General features: G+C 45.9%; 1 protein-coding gene across 3 annotated transcripts; it reads left to right on the top strand.

The window, feature by feature from the left end:
• Positions 1-943: 943 nt before the first annotated feature.
• LOC110513708 (alpha-2-macroglobulin-like) lies at positions 944-14,675 on the top strand. Of its 3 annotated transcripts, none has more exons than XM_036974075.1 (37): positions 944-1,051; positions 1,586-1,673; positions 1,857-2,037; positions 2,418-2,574; positions 3,115-3,167; positions 3,502-3,522; positions 3,781-3,946; positions 4,035-4,119; positions 4,910-5,060; positions 5,162-5,282; positions 5,730-5,839; positions 5,949-6,122; positions 6,909-7,142; positions 7,532-7,598; positions 7,676-7,818; positions 7,952-8,101; positions 8,437-8,589; positions 8,728-8,815; positions 9,000-9,150; positions 9,407-9,632; positions 9,715-9,841; positions 9,941-10,062; positions 10,157-10,208; positions 10,286-10,369; positions 10,478-10,654; positions 11,141-11,216; positions 11,390-11,546; positions 11,627-11,701; positions 12,204-12,366; positions 12,639-12,829; positions 13,086-13,301; positions 13,444-13,568; positions 13,756-13,846; positions 13,953-14,021; positions 14,166-14,268; positions 14,377-14,430; positions 14,564-14,675. In XM_036974075.1, exons 2-36 carry the CDS (start codon positions 1,588-1,590, stop codon positions 14,415-14,417), a joined length of 4,386 nt encoding a protein of 1,461 aa, XP_036829970.1. In that variant the 5' UTR covers positions 944-1,051; positions 1,586-1,587; the 3' UTR covers positions 14,418-14,430; positions 14,564-14,675. The 3 variants fall into 3 exon arrangements, with proteins under 3 accessions (XP_036829970.1, XP_036829969.1, XP_036829968.1); XM_036974074.1 differs by having other exon boundaries at positions 945-1,051; positions 7,673-7,818; positions 9,003-9,150; XM_036974073.1 differs by having other exon boundaries at positions 945-1,051; positions 7,673-7,818.
• Positions 14,676-16,640: the final 1,965 nt, after the last annotated feature.

Genomic DNA, 16,640 nt, shown 5'->3' with positions numbered 1-16,640 from the left:
GGGTGGGTCTGGCTCCCCAGCGGGTGGGTCTGGCTCCCAGTGGGTGGGCCAGGCTCCCAGTGGGTGGGCCTGGCTCCCCAGCGGGTGGGTCTGGCTCCCAGTGGGTGGGCCTGGCTCCCAGTGGGTGGGTGGGCCTGGCTCCCCAGCGGGTGGGCCTGGCTCCCAGTGGGTGGGCCAGGCTCCCAGTGGGTGGGCCTGGCTCCCCAGCGGGTGGGCCTATGCCCTCTCAGGCCCACCCATAGCTGCACCCCTGCCCAGTTATGTGAAATCCATAGATTAGGGCCTAATGAATTAATTTCAGATGACTGATTTCCTTATATGATCTGTTACTCTGCAAAATCTTTGAAATTGTTGCATGTTGTGTTTATATTTATTTTTATATTTTTGTTTAGTATAGATAGCTTTTTTTTATAAACAATGTTTTGTTGTTGCATTTCAAGTGGATTTTTCCCAGTTTTATGTGGTAATTTCCCACTTCCCACTTGGATACGAACGCATCAATAGTGTAAGCAATTCAGGGTTTATATAGGCCCGGGAGGAGTTTGCTCATGGTGATACGGGATTGCATTCGTTTTGTAACCGGGCTGCCTTCCGGCATGAGCCAGGTGCCGCCAAAGGCGAATTCGGTTCAAAACAAGGTTAAGCACGTGGAGTAATGATTTAGGATAGTTTCATATGCATGTCATTGGCCTAAGTTTTCGGTGTTGACAAAATCCCCATTATGTGCTTTAGCTGCCTTTCCAATATTGGAAAACTCGACCATTTTATCGAAAAGACATGATGATGATCCTGAACGATGGACTATGCTGCCTTGTTGACTATTATGAATGGGCAGCGCAGATTACTGTTCCTTTTGAGAGGCGCTCCTCCCTACCGGTTATGCCCGGTCAAGTGCAACCCAGGTTCAGCTTAATCGAACGTCTTCAATATCCAGCAGGTGTGCGCGCTTAGTAACTAGAAAACAAATCCGGAACTAGCCGCGCACCTGCAGGATATTTAAGAAGACGTGACCGAGTCTTCTCATTTCTAAATCGATATACAAATCGCGGTGGTGAGTATCCCTTGACCACAGGTGTTATGGCAACTTGTGGTGCAATCATTATTCACATAACAGGTCGGCGATTAACTTCTAATAAATTAACGCTTAACTTTACATTTTTTTTTTTTTTTTACATTCATCTGATATTTTACAGGCTATAGCAAATGCACTCTAAAAGTGTTTAGTAACATAGACTATGCACACTAGACTAACATTGATTTTGTTAGTCACTCACTCAGTTATCATTAAAATGGCATAGTCATGGGGGAATGTCTAGAATTGACGGACATAAGAGTGCATTTGGCCTCTTCTTTCTGCCCATTGGCAAAAATGATTAATTGCATGAAATTGATCATACAATTGTTAAATTCTTTGCCCAATGGTAGAATGACAGGAAATGAACTTGCAGGTCTTCCTAGTAGGAATACTAGTCATAACTGGTTTGACAATTGCCCGCAATCTGTATCCCATGTAGACGCAACCTGTCTACAGTGCAGTAGGAATACTGGGTCATAACAGACTTGTTGGTTTATTTTTCTCCTTTAGTCATGGTTCTTCCTGGGCTTCAGGTTTGGAGATGGATCCTCTTTGCCTGCATTCACTGGCTTTGTGTCTGTCAAGAGACTCCAAGACCGTAAGTCCATCTGCAGTTAGAATTTAGTGCTCAGACCTGCTTCTCTCGTCTCGGTTTAACGTTCTCTTGTCAGAGCAATTTTTAATCTCCCCTTTCTGCAGATCTTTATCCCCCTGTATATTTCACCTGGCTTTGTGTTTAGAGATGTACTGATGTTCCTGTTGCCGGGTGTGTTCTCTGTAGGGTTTACATGGTAGCCGTTCCTGCAGTGATCCAGGCAGGCTCAGAGGCCAAGCTTTGTGCCAGCCTTCTGCAGCCCAACGAGACCCTGGTCATGACCGTATCTCTGATGGCCGACGGGCAGAACAAGAGACTTCTCCACCAGAGTTCTGACCAAGAGTTTCACCGCTGTGTCCAGTTTCAGGTCAGCCCAGCACTGTGGACTTCCAGAACCATTCCATTAAGAGTGGACTGTACTGCTCAGCTTTGACGCATCGCTTAGGTTCTTTGTGCAATGCCAGCTTATTTTATGGTTAATGTCAGTGGTGGCCTACCAGAACTTTTCTGTGATTCGGGCTCCAATTTGTGCCAGGTTTTGATTGAATGCTAGTATATACTATTGAGACCATTTATATATGTAACTTACAGCAGGCTGAATGCATAATGGGATCCCTGCAGTAGTTAAACGCTGTACCTTGAAGTGGCTAGTGGCTCTTACCAACTGGGCCACACGGCACCACATTTGAATGTCCTATGTTATCGGTCCGTTTGTTCACCGTGTGTCCCTGTTTCCGGCCCTGACAGGCCCCTCGTGTGAAGAGCGACAAAGTGCTGAACTTTAAGGTGGAGGTTCGAGGAGAAACATTTCTATCAACAGAGGAGAGAAGGGTCATGATCAAACCCTACAGCCCCATGACGTTCATCCAAACGGACAAACCAATCTACAAACCAGGACAAACGGGTAATGTTAGAGCCGGTACACCTTTAGTCTGGTTGCTAAGAAACGGGCCAATGTTCTGTAATGGTTTACTCCGGGGCGTTGACCTTTTTGGGCCCCTGACCCCATTTTGACATCAACAGTTATCCACGACCCCACCATGCTCCCTTTGTTTATTTGAGGCTATAACAGTTTTACAATGAAGTCCTGTCAGACTGAAATCTGAAGGAAGTATTGTTTGAAATGCATCAGGCAATAATTGTGTAGAAAAGAACCCCATCATTGCTGGCAAAGCTCTTCCCCAGTCTGGTCCCGTCCTCTCTGTTCTAACATCCTGCATTATGAGGATTGTAGAGGGAAACGGTAGACATCTGAAGAGCCTTGTTGTTCAGGAATGTGGTGCAGATGCAGTAAATCCCCCTGGGTTCACTCAGGATATGTACACTGGAATCAGGCTGGGAATCCTCAACCAGTATTTCTGGGAATCCTTGGAATTGAGAAAGTTGCCTGAAATGATGCTTCTAATATTCTCATTGTGTTTGTCTTGTCGTTGGCTGTTTACAGTGCTTTTTAGAGTCGTCACCTTGGATACCCATTTTAGCCCCGTCAATCAGCTGGTGAGTTGAAAATATACGTTTGAAAATAGTATTTTAGTTCAGTCTACTATTTCAATCCAAGATGCAGAAGTGTCACAATACTGTGATGGACAACGCAGTCTGGTATTATGTACAGCAATCAACCAGCCAGGACATGAGGCTTCCATTCATATAGGTCAGATTGGAATGTATGGGGTCATCTTTTCCTGAGATTGAATTGCAAATGCTACATGTGATGTTTACATTAAGTGACCAAGCCAATCAGCTGTCTAGTAGCTGTAGACAGCGATGCTCTGTTTTGGCATTGGAGTTCTTAATGAAACCTGACCCCATCTCTTGTCTTTGCCCTTCACAGTACAACATTGTGGAACTTGAGGTAAGATCCTTGTTGGTGTAACTTTATGTTGACTGTCAGTGTAAAGACTGCAGCATTATGACTCCCCCTGCTAGCTAGATCCTCATATCCACCTACTGTACAAGTTGGCTAAATACTTCCAATCAGTGTTGTGTGTAATCTGGGCCCTCTTCAGTAGATGAATGTTGCAGATAGAACTGACTCCTTGTCCTGTATACTGTTGTGAACTTTCCACAACGTTGTGTCCTGCTGAACATGCCCCTTCCTATGAACCAACAGGACGTTAATCACAACCGGATTGGACAGTGGGTCAACGCTACATCCAGTGGCAACATTCTGCAGCTTTCTCACCCCCTGAACTCTGAAGCCCCTGTAGGATCCTATACCATTGTAGTGTGGATTGGTGGAGAGAAAATCTACCACAACTTCAAGGTAGAACAGTATGGTAGGTTGAGTTTCTCTTTCATGCTCTGTAATGTTGCATCACAATCCCGGAACGTTCTGGAGTTCACTGCTGTTCTTTTTATCTGTAGTTTTGCCCAAGTTTGAGATCAACATGAACCTCACTGACAAGATCAGCGTTGTTCAAGAGGAGTATGAAGTGAAAGTGTGTGCAGAGTGAGTAAACACTATTGGTGATTTGCAATGTACTGTAGTTACAAGGTGATGTGGAACTCCACTACATGTCATTAATTATCTCATTACGCGAAGGCAGACCTGGGTTCAACTACTATTAGAAGTATTACATTAACTTTCACATTTCAAATGAAGGATTTGAAAATACAAGTAAATAACATTGTATTGGTCACAACACGTGTTTGGTTCATGTTGAGGGTGCAGCGATATAGATGATCAATGCCAGAGGTATAGAATACAGTATAAACATATGAGATGAGTAATGCAAGGTATGTAAGCATTATTAGTGACTAGTATTCCAATGATGTCAAGTCTGTAGGCAGCAGCCTCTGCTAGTACTGTAGCTTAATTTGATAATACACTTGGAAATTGTTATGCATTTGAGGATACTCAAATACACTTATTTAAATATGCATGTGGTCTGCATTAATGACCCATGCTAATTGAAGACCTATAGTGCTACTGCTCAAGTCTTCAACTGCTGCTAGGATCCCTGAGATTTGTTAGTGGCATTTACGTGACCAGCTGGTTCTTCGGTCATAAAGCATCTCAGATTAGGATGGCTGTTCTAGGATCAGGTCCCAGACTTGACATGTGACCTCGTTCATTATGATCTATAGTTAAAACTGATCCTGTTCTGAGGCTCTATGAATACAGGTCCAGATTCATTGACCGTGTTCAACGCCTGACTTCAAGCCTTTAGGTCTTACGTTTTTAATATGGTAACTGGATGCAGGAAGTTGACACTTGTCTTGTTGTGAATTGAAATCAGATACACGTATGGGCAGCCTGTACCTGGTAAAGCAGGGGTGAAGTTGTGCCGACCTTTGGTGGACAATGCAGTGATACCAATAACAGTTGATGAGCGAAATCCACAAGGAGTTCCTGATTACACACCTCCATGCCACAAAGAGTCAATAGAGGTCTGTCTGCTTTCCTAAAACGAGTAGTGCTGTTTTTACCAACCTATGACATTTTGAATGGGATTTAAATGTGTTTTTGTGGTTCTGCCTGCTTTTCCTAGATGGACCATACTGGCTGTGCTTCTTATGTCTTCAACATGGCACTTTTCACAAAGAACGCAGGAGAGAAATTGCTGGGAGACGTGTTTAGTTTCCATGCAGAAGTACAGGAGGAGGGGACAGGCAAGTCCTCATCACAATCATTATGAGATGCATCATGTTGACTCAATACAAAACCCTTCATTTCACTTCAGCTGATGGCGACGTAACTGTTGGCTGTTTCATTAGATCAGGTTCCCTAACTGTCCTGGGGTTTCCCCTGGGTTCATGTTTTGGTTTTTGCCCGAGCGCTACACAGCTGACTGGAATAACCATCTCATAATGTAGTTGTGATTTGAATCAGCTGTAGTGCCAGGGCAAGAAACTACACGGTGCACCCGGGGGGGGGGGGGGGGTCCCAGAACTGAGTTTGGGTTACTCTGCGTTGGCTCAAGGTTGGTAAGAAAGAGCTTTTTGTCCGTTGGTGCTGCAGCAGGGTTTTATATAATGCTGTTTTAATGTTCTGTGGAAGCTGCACTGCAATTCACTTTCTGCGTTGTGAAATATACCATATTTGTTTTCATTTGACAGGTATTACACTGTCAGAGGAGAGAAATGTAGAGCTCTCCTATGTGATTGGAGAATTCACATTTGTTGACACGCCCCAAATCTATGAGCATGGATCAATTATCGAAGGCAAGGTCAGTCCAAATGTTGTTCCTGTTGCATTGTGGATGCTTGGTTTGTCCTACTTCCTGAACTACCAGTATGTGGTGTCACTTCATTCGTACAACCCCCCCTTTTCTTCAGATAAATGCTGTTCGATATAACAACACACCCATCTCTGACATGTTAGTCTACCTGTTCGAGGAGAAAGGCTGGTCCTCATATCTACGACTACAGAACCTAACCACGGACAGTCGTGGTATTGCCAGGTTCTCCGTCAACACAACCAGTCTGCCCAAAGAGAATATTAACCTCGTAGTAAGTATGATTCCTTCCAGGTTTGAGAGACTTTATAATCGATGCCAGTCTCTGGGACTATACAATATCTACATCTTAAATAGAACTATAACTAATTAAACTTTATTATATCTGATTAATAATGTTAATTCATAAGGAAGGGATTGTGGGTCTTTAAGCAGGCAAAAAGGGTTGTTAACCTATGGTTGAACCGACTCAACTTAGCTTTGGGATGTTTAGATAAGGTACAGTTCTCCATTATCTGGAACTGTCTCTTAAATAGTGATGGATGAAGGTGAAGATTCCAGAAGTGAATCTGGATAAGTGTCTGGAGTGAGCGAGCTAGTGGGTTGGAATCAACTTTTGAACCTGTTCTGTCCTGGTCATAGGAGGAAAGACCTTTTATAACCTATGATGTCATATTTTGTATATAAACTGTTGGTGGTTTCATGGCAGCGAGCTCCGAGAATAAATACTGTCATCTAATTTTGATAAGACTGGTCCCTGTCTATTTTATACAAATAAGAATCTTACACATTCTTAAACGGAGTGCATTTAATTAATGAACACATAGGAATTGACATTCCTGTGACGGGGGAACCAAAACGTGCACCGCTTGGGGTCCCCAGGACAGTTGGGGAAACGATTCCCAGAGGTCATGACCCTAACAGGCTAGGTGGAAGTAAAGTGGATCTGTTACCATATTGCTTCCTGTCATCCTCTCAGATCCCCACTGTATATAGGACGGGCTCTAGGGGTTGATTTAGGATTGGGCCTTTAGTTACTATTCCTTTTGTTCCTTTCCAGGTGAGCGACGCCCCACAAGTGGAGTACCCAGGATACAGGGTCCCCTATTTCAACAGAGGGCAACACCTACTCTCGCTGATCCAGCCCGCTGCCCCTGACATTAAACCGTCCAGCTCCCTGGCTATTCAGAAGGTGGAGAAACCACTGGCGTGTGGGCAGGCGGTGTCGATCACCATCCGCTATGCCGTCGTAGGGGAGACTGTCCCAAAGGGCTCTGTGGCTGTCCTCTACCTGGTGAGTAGAACCAGGAACAACCTGCAAACCCATGGTGCCTCTCAAACAGCACCATATTTCCTATTTGCACTCCTTTTGACCAGGATCATGTCAGACATTTCCCGAGACACTTTCAAAGGAAGGATGTTCCTAAACTACACCAATACTCCTAATCAACCACTGTAACCCAACCTTGCTCATGTTACAAATTGGAATTCGTAATATATAAATAATACATTTAGCAAATTCATAACCTATATGAAATGGATGATGGGCATCCACAAATGAATAGGTGCTAACGTATCATACTAATGGGAGTCGTGGATTTGTTAACCGTGTTACGTCTACCCCATGAGTCCAGGTTGCAACGTCTCCACTCTGTTGCTGAGAACTGTTTCCTTTCCCTCCAGGCCTTGTCCAGAGGGGTCATAGTTCAGCATGGACACATCAATGTTACTGTGCAGCAGGACAGTCCTGGTGAGTGAGTTTCATGAAGTGATTCTGAACGTTCTGGAAGGTGCTTAATGAGTGACCTGCTCTTTGCGTTGCAGTAGCCGAGGGTGACGTCACCTTGACGTTGGCAGTGGTCCCAGAGATGGCGCCGGTGGTTCAGCTCCTGGTGTACAGTATGCTACCCAGTGAGACTGTCATCGCCCACAGCATGAACTTCCCCACTGAGAAATGCTTCAGGAACAAGGTGTGTGTGTGGAGGACTCTGGCATATCCCCAGTGACTGTACATCACAAACATTGTTGTCCTTTTATGAAAGGTGTCCAGTATTTCCATGCAGACTGTATCATACCTGGAGTAATGGTATCTGTGTCTGCCAGGTGTTGGTGGAGTTCTCTCCCTCCAACGCTGTCCCAGGGGAGGAGAACACCCTGCATCTCTCGGCCCGGCCCGGTTCCCTCTGTGGGCTCAGTGCTGTTGACCAGAGTGTTGGCATCATGGAGCCAGGGAAGAGGCTGGATGCTGACAAGGTAACACAGCTCACTGAAGTGAACAACAGTGGTACCACCATGCCTACTGTTTTGGTGGTGCTGGGAATACAACCAGTGACCACAGCAGACATGGAGTGGATCTGTTCACTGTTGGGAGCTTTTATCAAATGTGATGGGACTCATTCTCTGGCTTGAGGCCCACTTTCTATTGCCTCTCAGTAACAGGAAAGCACCTCCTTGTTGATGGGACAACTTTCTAAACGTTTAGCAATGGACAACAAAATGGAGTGTTTCCCCAAGTAGTCGTTTCAGTCTGTTCTGTTTGGTCCCCAATGAGCAAGGTCATTTCACACCTCCCTGTTGTCCCTTTCCAGATATTTGATTTGCTACCGGTCAAGGAGACGACCTATGTTCCCTACGAGCTTGAAGATCCAGTAGCATGTTTACGTGTTAGACCAAGGAGATCCATAATACCACACCCATATGGACCGTCTGAGCAGACAAATGATCCTTATGCAGCTTTTCAGGTAAATATTTCTGCCCTGTTTTCTCAACTTGAAGCCTCTTCTTTCTGGGAAGAATCAGTCACCATACTGTTACAATGTGTTAAACTTAATAGAATGACAAACTGACTTTTATTACTAAATTGGTTCTGCTTTTTCTAGACACTGGGATTGAAGCTAGCGACTAACCTGGATATAAGAGTACCTTCCTGCCTCAGTTACCAGGGGAACCAGTACTATCGCTCCTATGGTGAGATGTCCTTACCAACCCTTATTCTCATTGCCAAGTCTAATGAATCTTGGGTTATGGATGACCATTTGCTAGAATAACAAAGCCTGGTTAAACTGGTCTAAACACTGCATGCACTCACTGAGCCCAGCAGCATTCAGTCCATTTTTAACTTGACACTAATGGCCATGTTTTGTGTTGGTAGTAGCTTACAGCCTAATGGCTAGGCCTGGATCAGCGGGTCCTAGACTTGAAATGGCTGTGGCTGGTGGACTTGCCGCTCCACCTCCGCCACCCATACAGACGGTCCGTACATTCTTCCCTGAGACATGGATTTGGGACCTTGTGGAAGTTGGGTAAGTGCTCTGCAGAGTGAGGCTGACCTCTGAAAGCCCTCTTAGCTCTTGCCTCATATCCAAACAGTGGTGTAGATTAGGAACCTGAACCTCTGTAAACTGTAGGTCAGCTTTCTCTTAGGAAAGACCCTTTGACCTCAATGGGTGTCCCTGGTTAGATAAAGCTTAAATGCATTTGTAACAACAAACTGAAATTAGTCCTTGTCTATTAGACACGTGGTGGCTTTCTGTTTGAACTCTGACCTCTGTATTCCAGGGAGTCTGGATCTCTAGATGTCCCCCTGACAGTCCCAGACACCATCACCACCTGGGAGACTGAGGTCTTCTGCCTGGCCCCCAGTGGCTTCGGTCTGGCTCCTCTGGTGGAGCTCACGGTCTTCCAGCCCTTCTTCCTGGAGCTCACCCTGCCCTACTCAGTCATCCGGGGAGAGCACTTTGAGCTGAAGGCCACTGTGTTTAACTACCTCTCCAAGTGCATCATGGTACGACGCTGCACAAGGATGGTTTCTTGAGTTGTATTGTGTGTCGTTCCACGTTATCTTACCCCGTGCTCCTCTTTGGCAGGTTTCTGTGACTCCAGCTCTTTCCTCAGACTACACTCTCACACCCTTGCGTGATGTCCAGGACTCCTCGTGCTTGTGTGCCAATGGACGAAAGACCTTCAGTTGGACAATGGCCCCCTCTGTCCTGGGTTAGTCTTCATCTGTTCAAACGGCAGAATGGATGTCAACCTGAGTTGTGTACTGTCACCGTATTGGATGTTGTGTAACCTGCGCTGTCCTGTGTGTAGGGGTTTTGAACGTGTCTGTTAGTGCGGCGGCTGTCCGGTCCCAGACTGAGTGTGACAACGGGGTTGTGAACGTACCGGAGAGAGGACGCGTTGACACAGTCACACGGAGCCTGCTGGTGAAGGTATGTAGTCTACCGCTGTGGGAGAACTAACGTTAGGTAGCACAGATACTGTCTAGTGGAACTGCCTCTGAAATGAATCCCTCTCCTCCTCCAGGCTGAGGGAACAGAGAAGAGCCACACCTACAACTGGTTGCTGTGTCCTACTGGTCAGTAATGAATCAACGTTGAATGTTCACGGTGGTTGATGTGATCATCTTCATTCAGCTCCTCTTTGTGTCCACAGGAGAAGCTCTGACGGAGGAGGTGGAACTGCAACTTCCCCAGAATGTGGTGGATGGCTCTGCTAGGATTTCCCTCTCGGTTCTGGGTAAAATAAACCATTGTGTTGTGGTGGGAAGACGAACCTTCTCCAGTGACGATGCTGCTGTTTGCAGAAGAGGACAGTCTGTAACAGAAGTCCCTTGTTTCTCTGTAGGGGACATCCTGGGTCGGGCCCTCAACAACCTGGATGGACTGTTGCAGATGCCGTATGGGTGTGGGGAGCAGAATATGGCCCTGCTCTCCCCCAATATCTACATCCTGGAGTACCTGAGGAACACAGAGCAGCTCACGCCAGCCATCCTAGAAAAGGCTACCAAGTTCCTCACTAGTGGTAGGAGAGTCCCTTCAAATCTGTCTTGATTAGATGCCAAATCCACAAACCGGGCTGGATTTGTCCAATTAGAGGATTTCGTTTTCTATTTTAAAGTGTTTCTCCACGGTGTACCCTGCTGTCATGGTAACAGCGGAGCTGCATGACAGATGATCTCAATGTCTTAACATCACTGACCCAACACATGGTTTTCTACTGAAGTCATTTGATGGTAGAATATTGACACTGTCTCATAGCACCCTATTCCTTACATAGGGCAGGACTCTCCAACCTTGTTACTGTCCTGTATGTAGGTTCACTCCAACCCTAATCTCGCTCCCCTTCTAATAATTAGCTGGTTGAATGGGGGTTAATTACAACTTGGTTGGAGGGTAGCTCTCCATGAACAGGGTTGGAGAGCCCTGATATATAGGGAGCCGTTTGGGGCACAACTCTGGGAATAGAACAAGCGCTTGGTCACCGTTGATGATGATAACCCACCGGCAGGTTACCAAAGGCAGCTGAACTACAAGAATGCTGATGGTGCGTACAGCACGTTTGGACAAGGCTTGGGGAACACCTGGTGAGTACTTGGCTTGTTTTTCACCCACTGGTAGTTTCAATGACGTATTGACCAATTAAATGGCATCTCTGGCATGGAGACGCTGGATAGGACAGCTGACGTGTGTGATGTCATGACTTGGAGCTTGACGATATGATGTCAGGGCTTTTAAATGAATCCACTTCTTTCTTCAGGCTGACTGCTTTTGTCTTGAGATCCTTTGGCAAAGCCCAGTCTTTCATCTATGTTGACCCGGCAACGATGGAGCAATCCAAGACTTGGTTGGAACGTCAACAAGGCCAACGTGGCTGTTTCAGAACTTTAGGGAAGCTCTTGAACAACAGAATTAAGGTATTTATATTGCTAATAAACAGGTTGTAGTTTGATTTCAACAGGCTAGATACAGTTGGTGTCTTGACATTGTTTTCTAGGGTGGAGTGACGGATGAAGTCACACTGACGGCTTACATCACTGCTTCAATGCTGGAGCTCAACATGTCCGTGACGGTAAGTAGCTTCACTCCATGGAACCATTTCTCACACCGTCATTACAGGCAACTCATTCAGCCTCCTGTATGAAATCTGTCTTACATCAACTGCCATTTACAGCTTCTACGATGTAGTGAAGTCATTTCTCTGCAAGTAGCCTATGAAATAACAAAGAATGGGCTTAGATCTGTTACTACTGATATTAGGCTCCGTATGCTACTGTAAAGTGAGAAAGGAAATGTGCTCTAGTCTGGTCCCAGATCTGTTGGTGGTGTCTTTTTTTTTTTCCAGCTTTATTTTTAGAGTGCCATGCCTCTTTAGTAGGGGACCTCTGCATATACCTTTTACAAATGTAATAAAATCTACAAGGAAAAACAATCCCGTTCCTCAGCAAAAAGTGTTCCCTAATCAACAATTTGAACTGCCTGAGGCCCCAGAACAGCAAGTTGAATGGAACCCAGTCCAAACTGATCTGGGACCAGGCTGGCTTTTAATGTGCTGCTGTCATTCTGTGCTCTAGGATCCTGTTGTGGACCACAGCTTGTCTTGCCTGAAGAACTCCACCAGTGATTTGTCCAACACCTACGCTACTGCTCTGCTGGCCTACACCTTCACCCTGGCAGGTGACATGGAGACACGGGCCCGGCTTCTGCAGCACCTCGACACCATCTCATTTCAAGAGGGTGAGCTATATCCTGGTAGCGCTGTCTTGCCTTGATTGAGCATGCCTGGATAATGGAGTACTCCTAAAAGTGCAAACCCTCAGACCATCTGGCACTCCAGAGAGGCCCAATAAAATGATTAATTTTAAATTATTGTTAAGAAGAAAAAAAAAACTCTTGCTCCTAAAAAATGTTTTGGACATGAATTGGGGAGGTCAGAACTTTGTATTGTGTAGTCTGTATTAGGATGAATAAGCTAGTCCTTATTCTGGTGTGTGCTCCTCAACCCTCAGGGGGTCTCCTGCACTGGTCCCAGTCCTCCTCTGAGACCTCGCCCTCCCTGGAGGTGGAGATCAGCTCCTACGTTCTGCTGGCGTCCCTCAGTGCCTCTTCTCGGTCGACCTCTGACCTGGGCTACGCCTCCCGCATCGTCAGGTGGCTGGTGAGGCAGCAGAACGCCTACGGAGGCTTCTCTTCCACCCAGGTATACTTTCTAAACACCAGTGGTCTGAAATGGTGCACTAGTACAAACATTGACTCGTATCAGACCACAGGGCATGTGTTCTTCATGTCCAACCTGGTGAGGCTCCCTTCCACTGATAGAGCCTAGAAACCATCATCGTAATGGCTGGAATTGGGATTTAGTCACTTTAGCAACTGTTCAATGTGAGAAATATTCAACCCTTTTAAAATGGTCTCTTTTCATTTTGAACTGATTGTCCTGTGGTGTGCATGTCTAGGACACGGTGGTGGCCCTCCAGGCCCTGGCTCTCTACTCCACCAGGGTGTTCAGTAGAGGAGGAGCCAGCACAGTGACGGTCAGGTCTCCCAGTGGGGACCGGTGCCTCTTCCATGTGAACCAAAACAACAAGCTTCTGTACCAGGAGAGGGCGCTGCAGGACACAGAAGGGAAGTACAGCGTTGAAGTGCAGGGCAGTGCTTGTGCCTCAGTGCAGGTCAGTGAAAACACATCTCTCCTCCAGTCCTGTGGCGCAAGATGCCCTTTAATACACAGTACAGGGAAGCTGTTTCTTCTGGCTCATAAAATGTTTGTATTCGGACAGGATGGTTTCCCTGACTTCCTCTTCTCTATCCCAGGTGGTGCTCCGCTACAACGTCCCTAGTCCTACCAGAAGCACAACGCTCAGTATCCAGGTGACTCCAGAGGTGGACTGCAACAGGAAGTCTTTGAGACCCAGAGTCACGCTGAAGCTCCAGTCTCGGTCAGAATGAAGGACATATTTGTATGAATTCTAGTAAATGTGTGACCTGCAGAATGGGTTTGACCCAAATGAATTAGTTTTGGTATACCTGTGTATATTGACCTAGTTGGTACCTCGGCTTGGATCAGTCAGAATGCTTATCTGGTCTTTATGGATAAAAAAATCAGCTGTCAATCATCTTTCTCAGATATCATGGAAAGGAGCTCACCACCAATATGATTATAGTGGATTTGAAAATGCTCTCTGGGTTTTCTCCAGATCCAGACTCTTTGGGGAGGGTGAGTTGTTGGGACCTTTATCCATGGAGGTCTTGCCTCGTCTGTGTCCCTTTGTTTAAGGATGACGGTTCTTTGTTCATGCGATATCAATGACTTGTCTTCACAGCTGAGGGGTTCAAGTCAAGTGGATCGTGTTGATATCAAAGATGACCATGTGTTAATGTACTTGACAGAGGTGAGGTGAAAACCATCTATCAGTCTGAAACCATTCACATGGCACTTCATATAATGGGCTTCATTTAAACATAATATATTTTGATGTACAGTAACTTCTGCTTTGATCATTTAATGACCCGTTTGTTTGTTTTTCTCCCAACAGCTGACATCACTTCCTTTCCACATCACCCTGGACATCATACAGGAGTTCCCAGTACAGAATCTAAAGCCAGCAGTGGTCAAGATCTATGACTACTACCAGCCAAGTAAGTTACTCTACTAACCCTCCCCAAAACGTTATTTTTACCCTCTTCTGAGGAACATTTGGTCAAGTTGTTTTCATTTACTGAGACGAAGCTGTCTTACGGTTACAGGTGACCAGGCTGAGACAGAATACGTCTTCCCTTGCAACTAGGGGTTCCAAGCTGGTGAGCTACTTGAAATCTGGAGTTATTGGTGATGAATTGTGTACTATACATGATTTAGGGAGCCAGTCTTCCTTTAATCTAAATGTTGGTCAGTTTGCTAAAGGATTCATTAAATGTCTTTGCTCCTCGACAGATGGAAGAAGATGACATTGATGTCACACCTGCAACCCTTGAGACGTCTTTCAAGTGCTGAAGTAAAACTATGGATCTGGAAATAAAGTGTTTCATTAAAACCCTTTTCTGGAGCCTTTTGTCTCTGATCAGTGAGGTGAATATTGAGGCAGTGGTGTTCATCCTGGGGTACATTAAGCAATGTGATTGGGTCCAGTAAACAGAGCAGCTCTCTGGAGGTGTAGTTTCCATCTGTGCTGTTAATCAGGGTCGCCAACTGTACAAAGGTGTAGATGTTGGGTTCTCATCTCTTCTGTTCCTCAGTCTGTGACATGGACGCCTGTAGTTGTGAAGGCCTGCTTCTCATCAGGGAATGGGCCAGGACATATTACCACTTAATGACATGTCTTACTGTGATCTCCTGATGAATGGTGTGGACAAGGCAGGGCAGGATGTGGTGGTAAACGCCTCACAAATCAATGAGACTGACGACCCAACAGATACTCTAGAGCCCTACTGACAACACTGACGACCCAACATATACTCTAGAGCCCTACTGACAACACTGACGACCCAACAGATACTCTAGAGCCCTACTGACAACACTGACGACCCAACAGATACTCTAGAGCCCTACTGACAACACTGACGACCCAACAGATACTCTAGAGCCCTACTGACAACACTGACGACCCAACATATACTCTACAGCCCTACTGACAACACTGACGACCCAACAGATACTCTAGAGCCCTACTGACAACACTGACGACCCAACAGATACTCTAGAGCCCTACTGACAACACTGACGACCCAACAGATACTCTAGAGCCCTACTGACGACCCAACAGATACTCGAGCCCTACTGACAACACTGATGAACCAACAGATACTGTAGAGCCCTACTGACAACGACTCGCATCTCGTTCATAGACTTTAGTATGCAAACATACTGGGATTAAGAGTAGCTGTGAAAAGCAGTGTTTATGACCTGACAATGGGACAGAAAAGACCATGTTCTGGGTTGACTGACAGCTCAGCATGTACAGTAAACTAAGTAATTACTCTACTTTTGACAGCGGTACAATACCAGATGTTTCGGTTCAGAAGATTTAGCTAGCCCTCTTCATTAGACAGTACTCGGCAATTCTTCAACAATAGTGAACACAAATATCACCATGTGAATTGTTCCCATGTTTCATGAGATGAAATGAAAGATCCCATTAATGTCCCATATGCACAAAGAAAGCTCTCAAATTGTGCACAAATTTGAGCATTTTGACTTTTCCAAGGTTATCCATCCACTTGACGGGTGGGGCTGATGACACGTTAACCTTGTGCTGAGGACAATGAGGCCGCACTGAAATGTGCATTTGTCGCAATGCCACAGCTGTCAAATTGAGGGCGCGCGCAATTGGCATGCTGACTGCAGAAATGTCTGCCAGAGCTGTTGCCAGATTGAGTCATTTCTCTAATGTTTCCCGCATCAAAGTCATTTGTAAAGAATTTGCCAGTACTTCCAACCCGCCTCACGACCAGGAATTGTAATCCTGCCAGCCCAGGAACTCCACATCCGGCTTCACCTGCAGCATCGTCTGAGACCAGCCACCTGGACAGCTGATGAAACTGGAGTATTTCTGGTTGAGGTAAAGCCTTTTCATGGGGGGGGGGGTCTGGCTCAGTGGGTGGGCCCAAGCTCTCCCATGACTGCGCCCCTGCCCAGTCACATGTCATCCATAGATCAGGGCCTCTTACTTCAGTTGACTGCTTTCCTTATGACCCTGTAACTCTAAAAATCATTGAAGTTGTTGCATGTATATTAATGGATAATATCAACCCACTTCAGTGGTCACTGTTACGGGTGCAATGATATCAAGTGTTTTCTACCCGTAAACTCAGATTAGGACCCTGACTGTCAGTTGGCTCCAGTAAGGCAGTGGTCACCAAACCACCCTGTCGTCTCCTGGGGGAACTCAATCCCTTGTGGCTGAGTAACAGGGTGTTTTACACTCGCATTGTTAATTCCAATGGACCTCTGACCCCTACACATCAGTGGTATTGTAGGTAGGTTAGGGTGTTGGGCCAGTGATCGAATCCCC

The sequence above is a fragment of the Oncorhynchus mykiss genome, unplaced genomic scaffold (genome assembly GCF_013265735.2).
Source record: "Oncorhynchus mykiss isolate Arlee unplaced genomic scaffold, USDA_OmykA_1.1 un_scaffold_399, whole genome shotgun sequence".
In the NCBI taxonomy this organism is placed as follows: domain Eukaryota; kingdom Metazoa; phylum Chordata; class Actinopteri; order Salmoniformes; family Salmonidae; genus Oncorhynchus; species Oncorhynchus mykiss.
The sequence above is the reverse complement of the archived record's forward strand: the minus strand, read 5'-3'. Positions and strand labels throughout refer to the sequence as shown.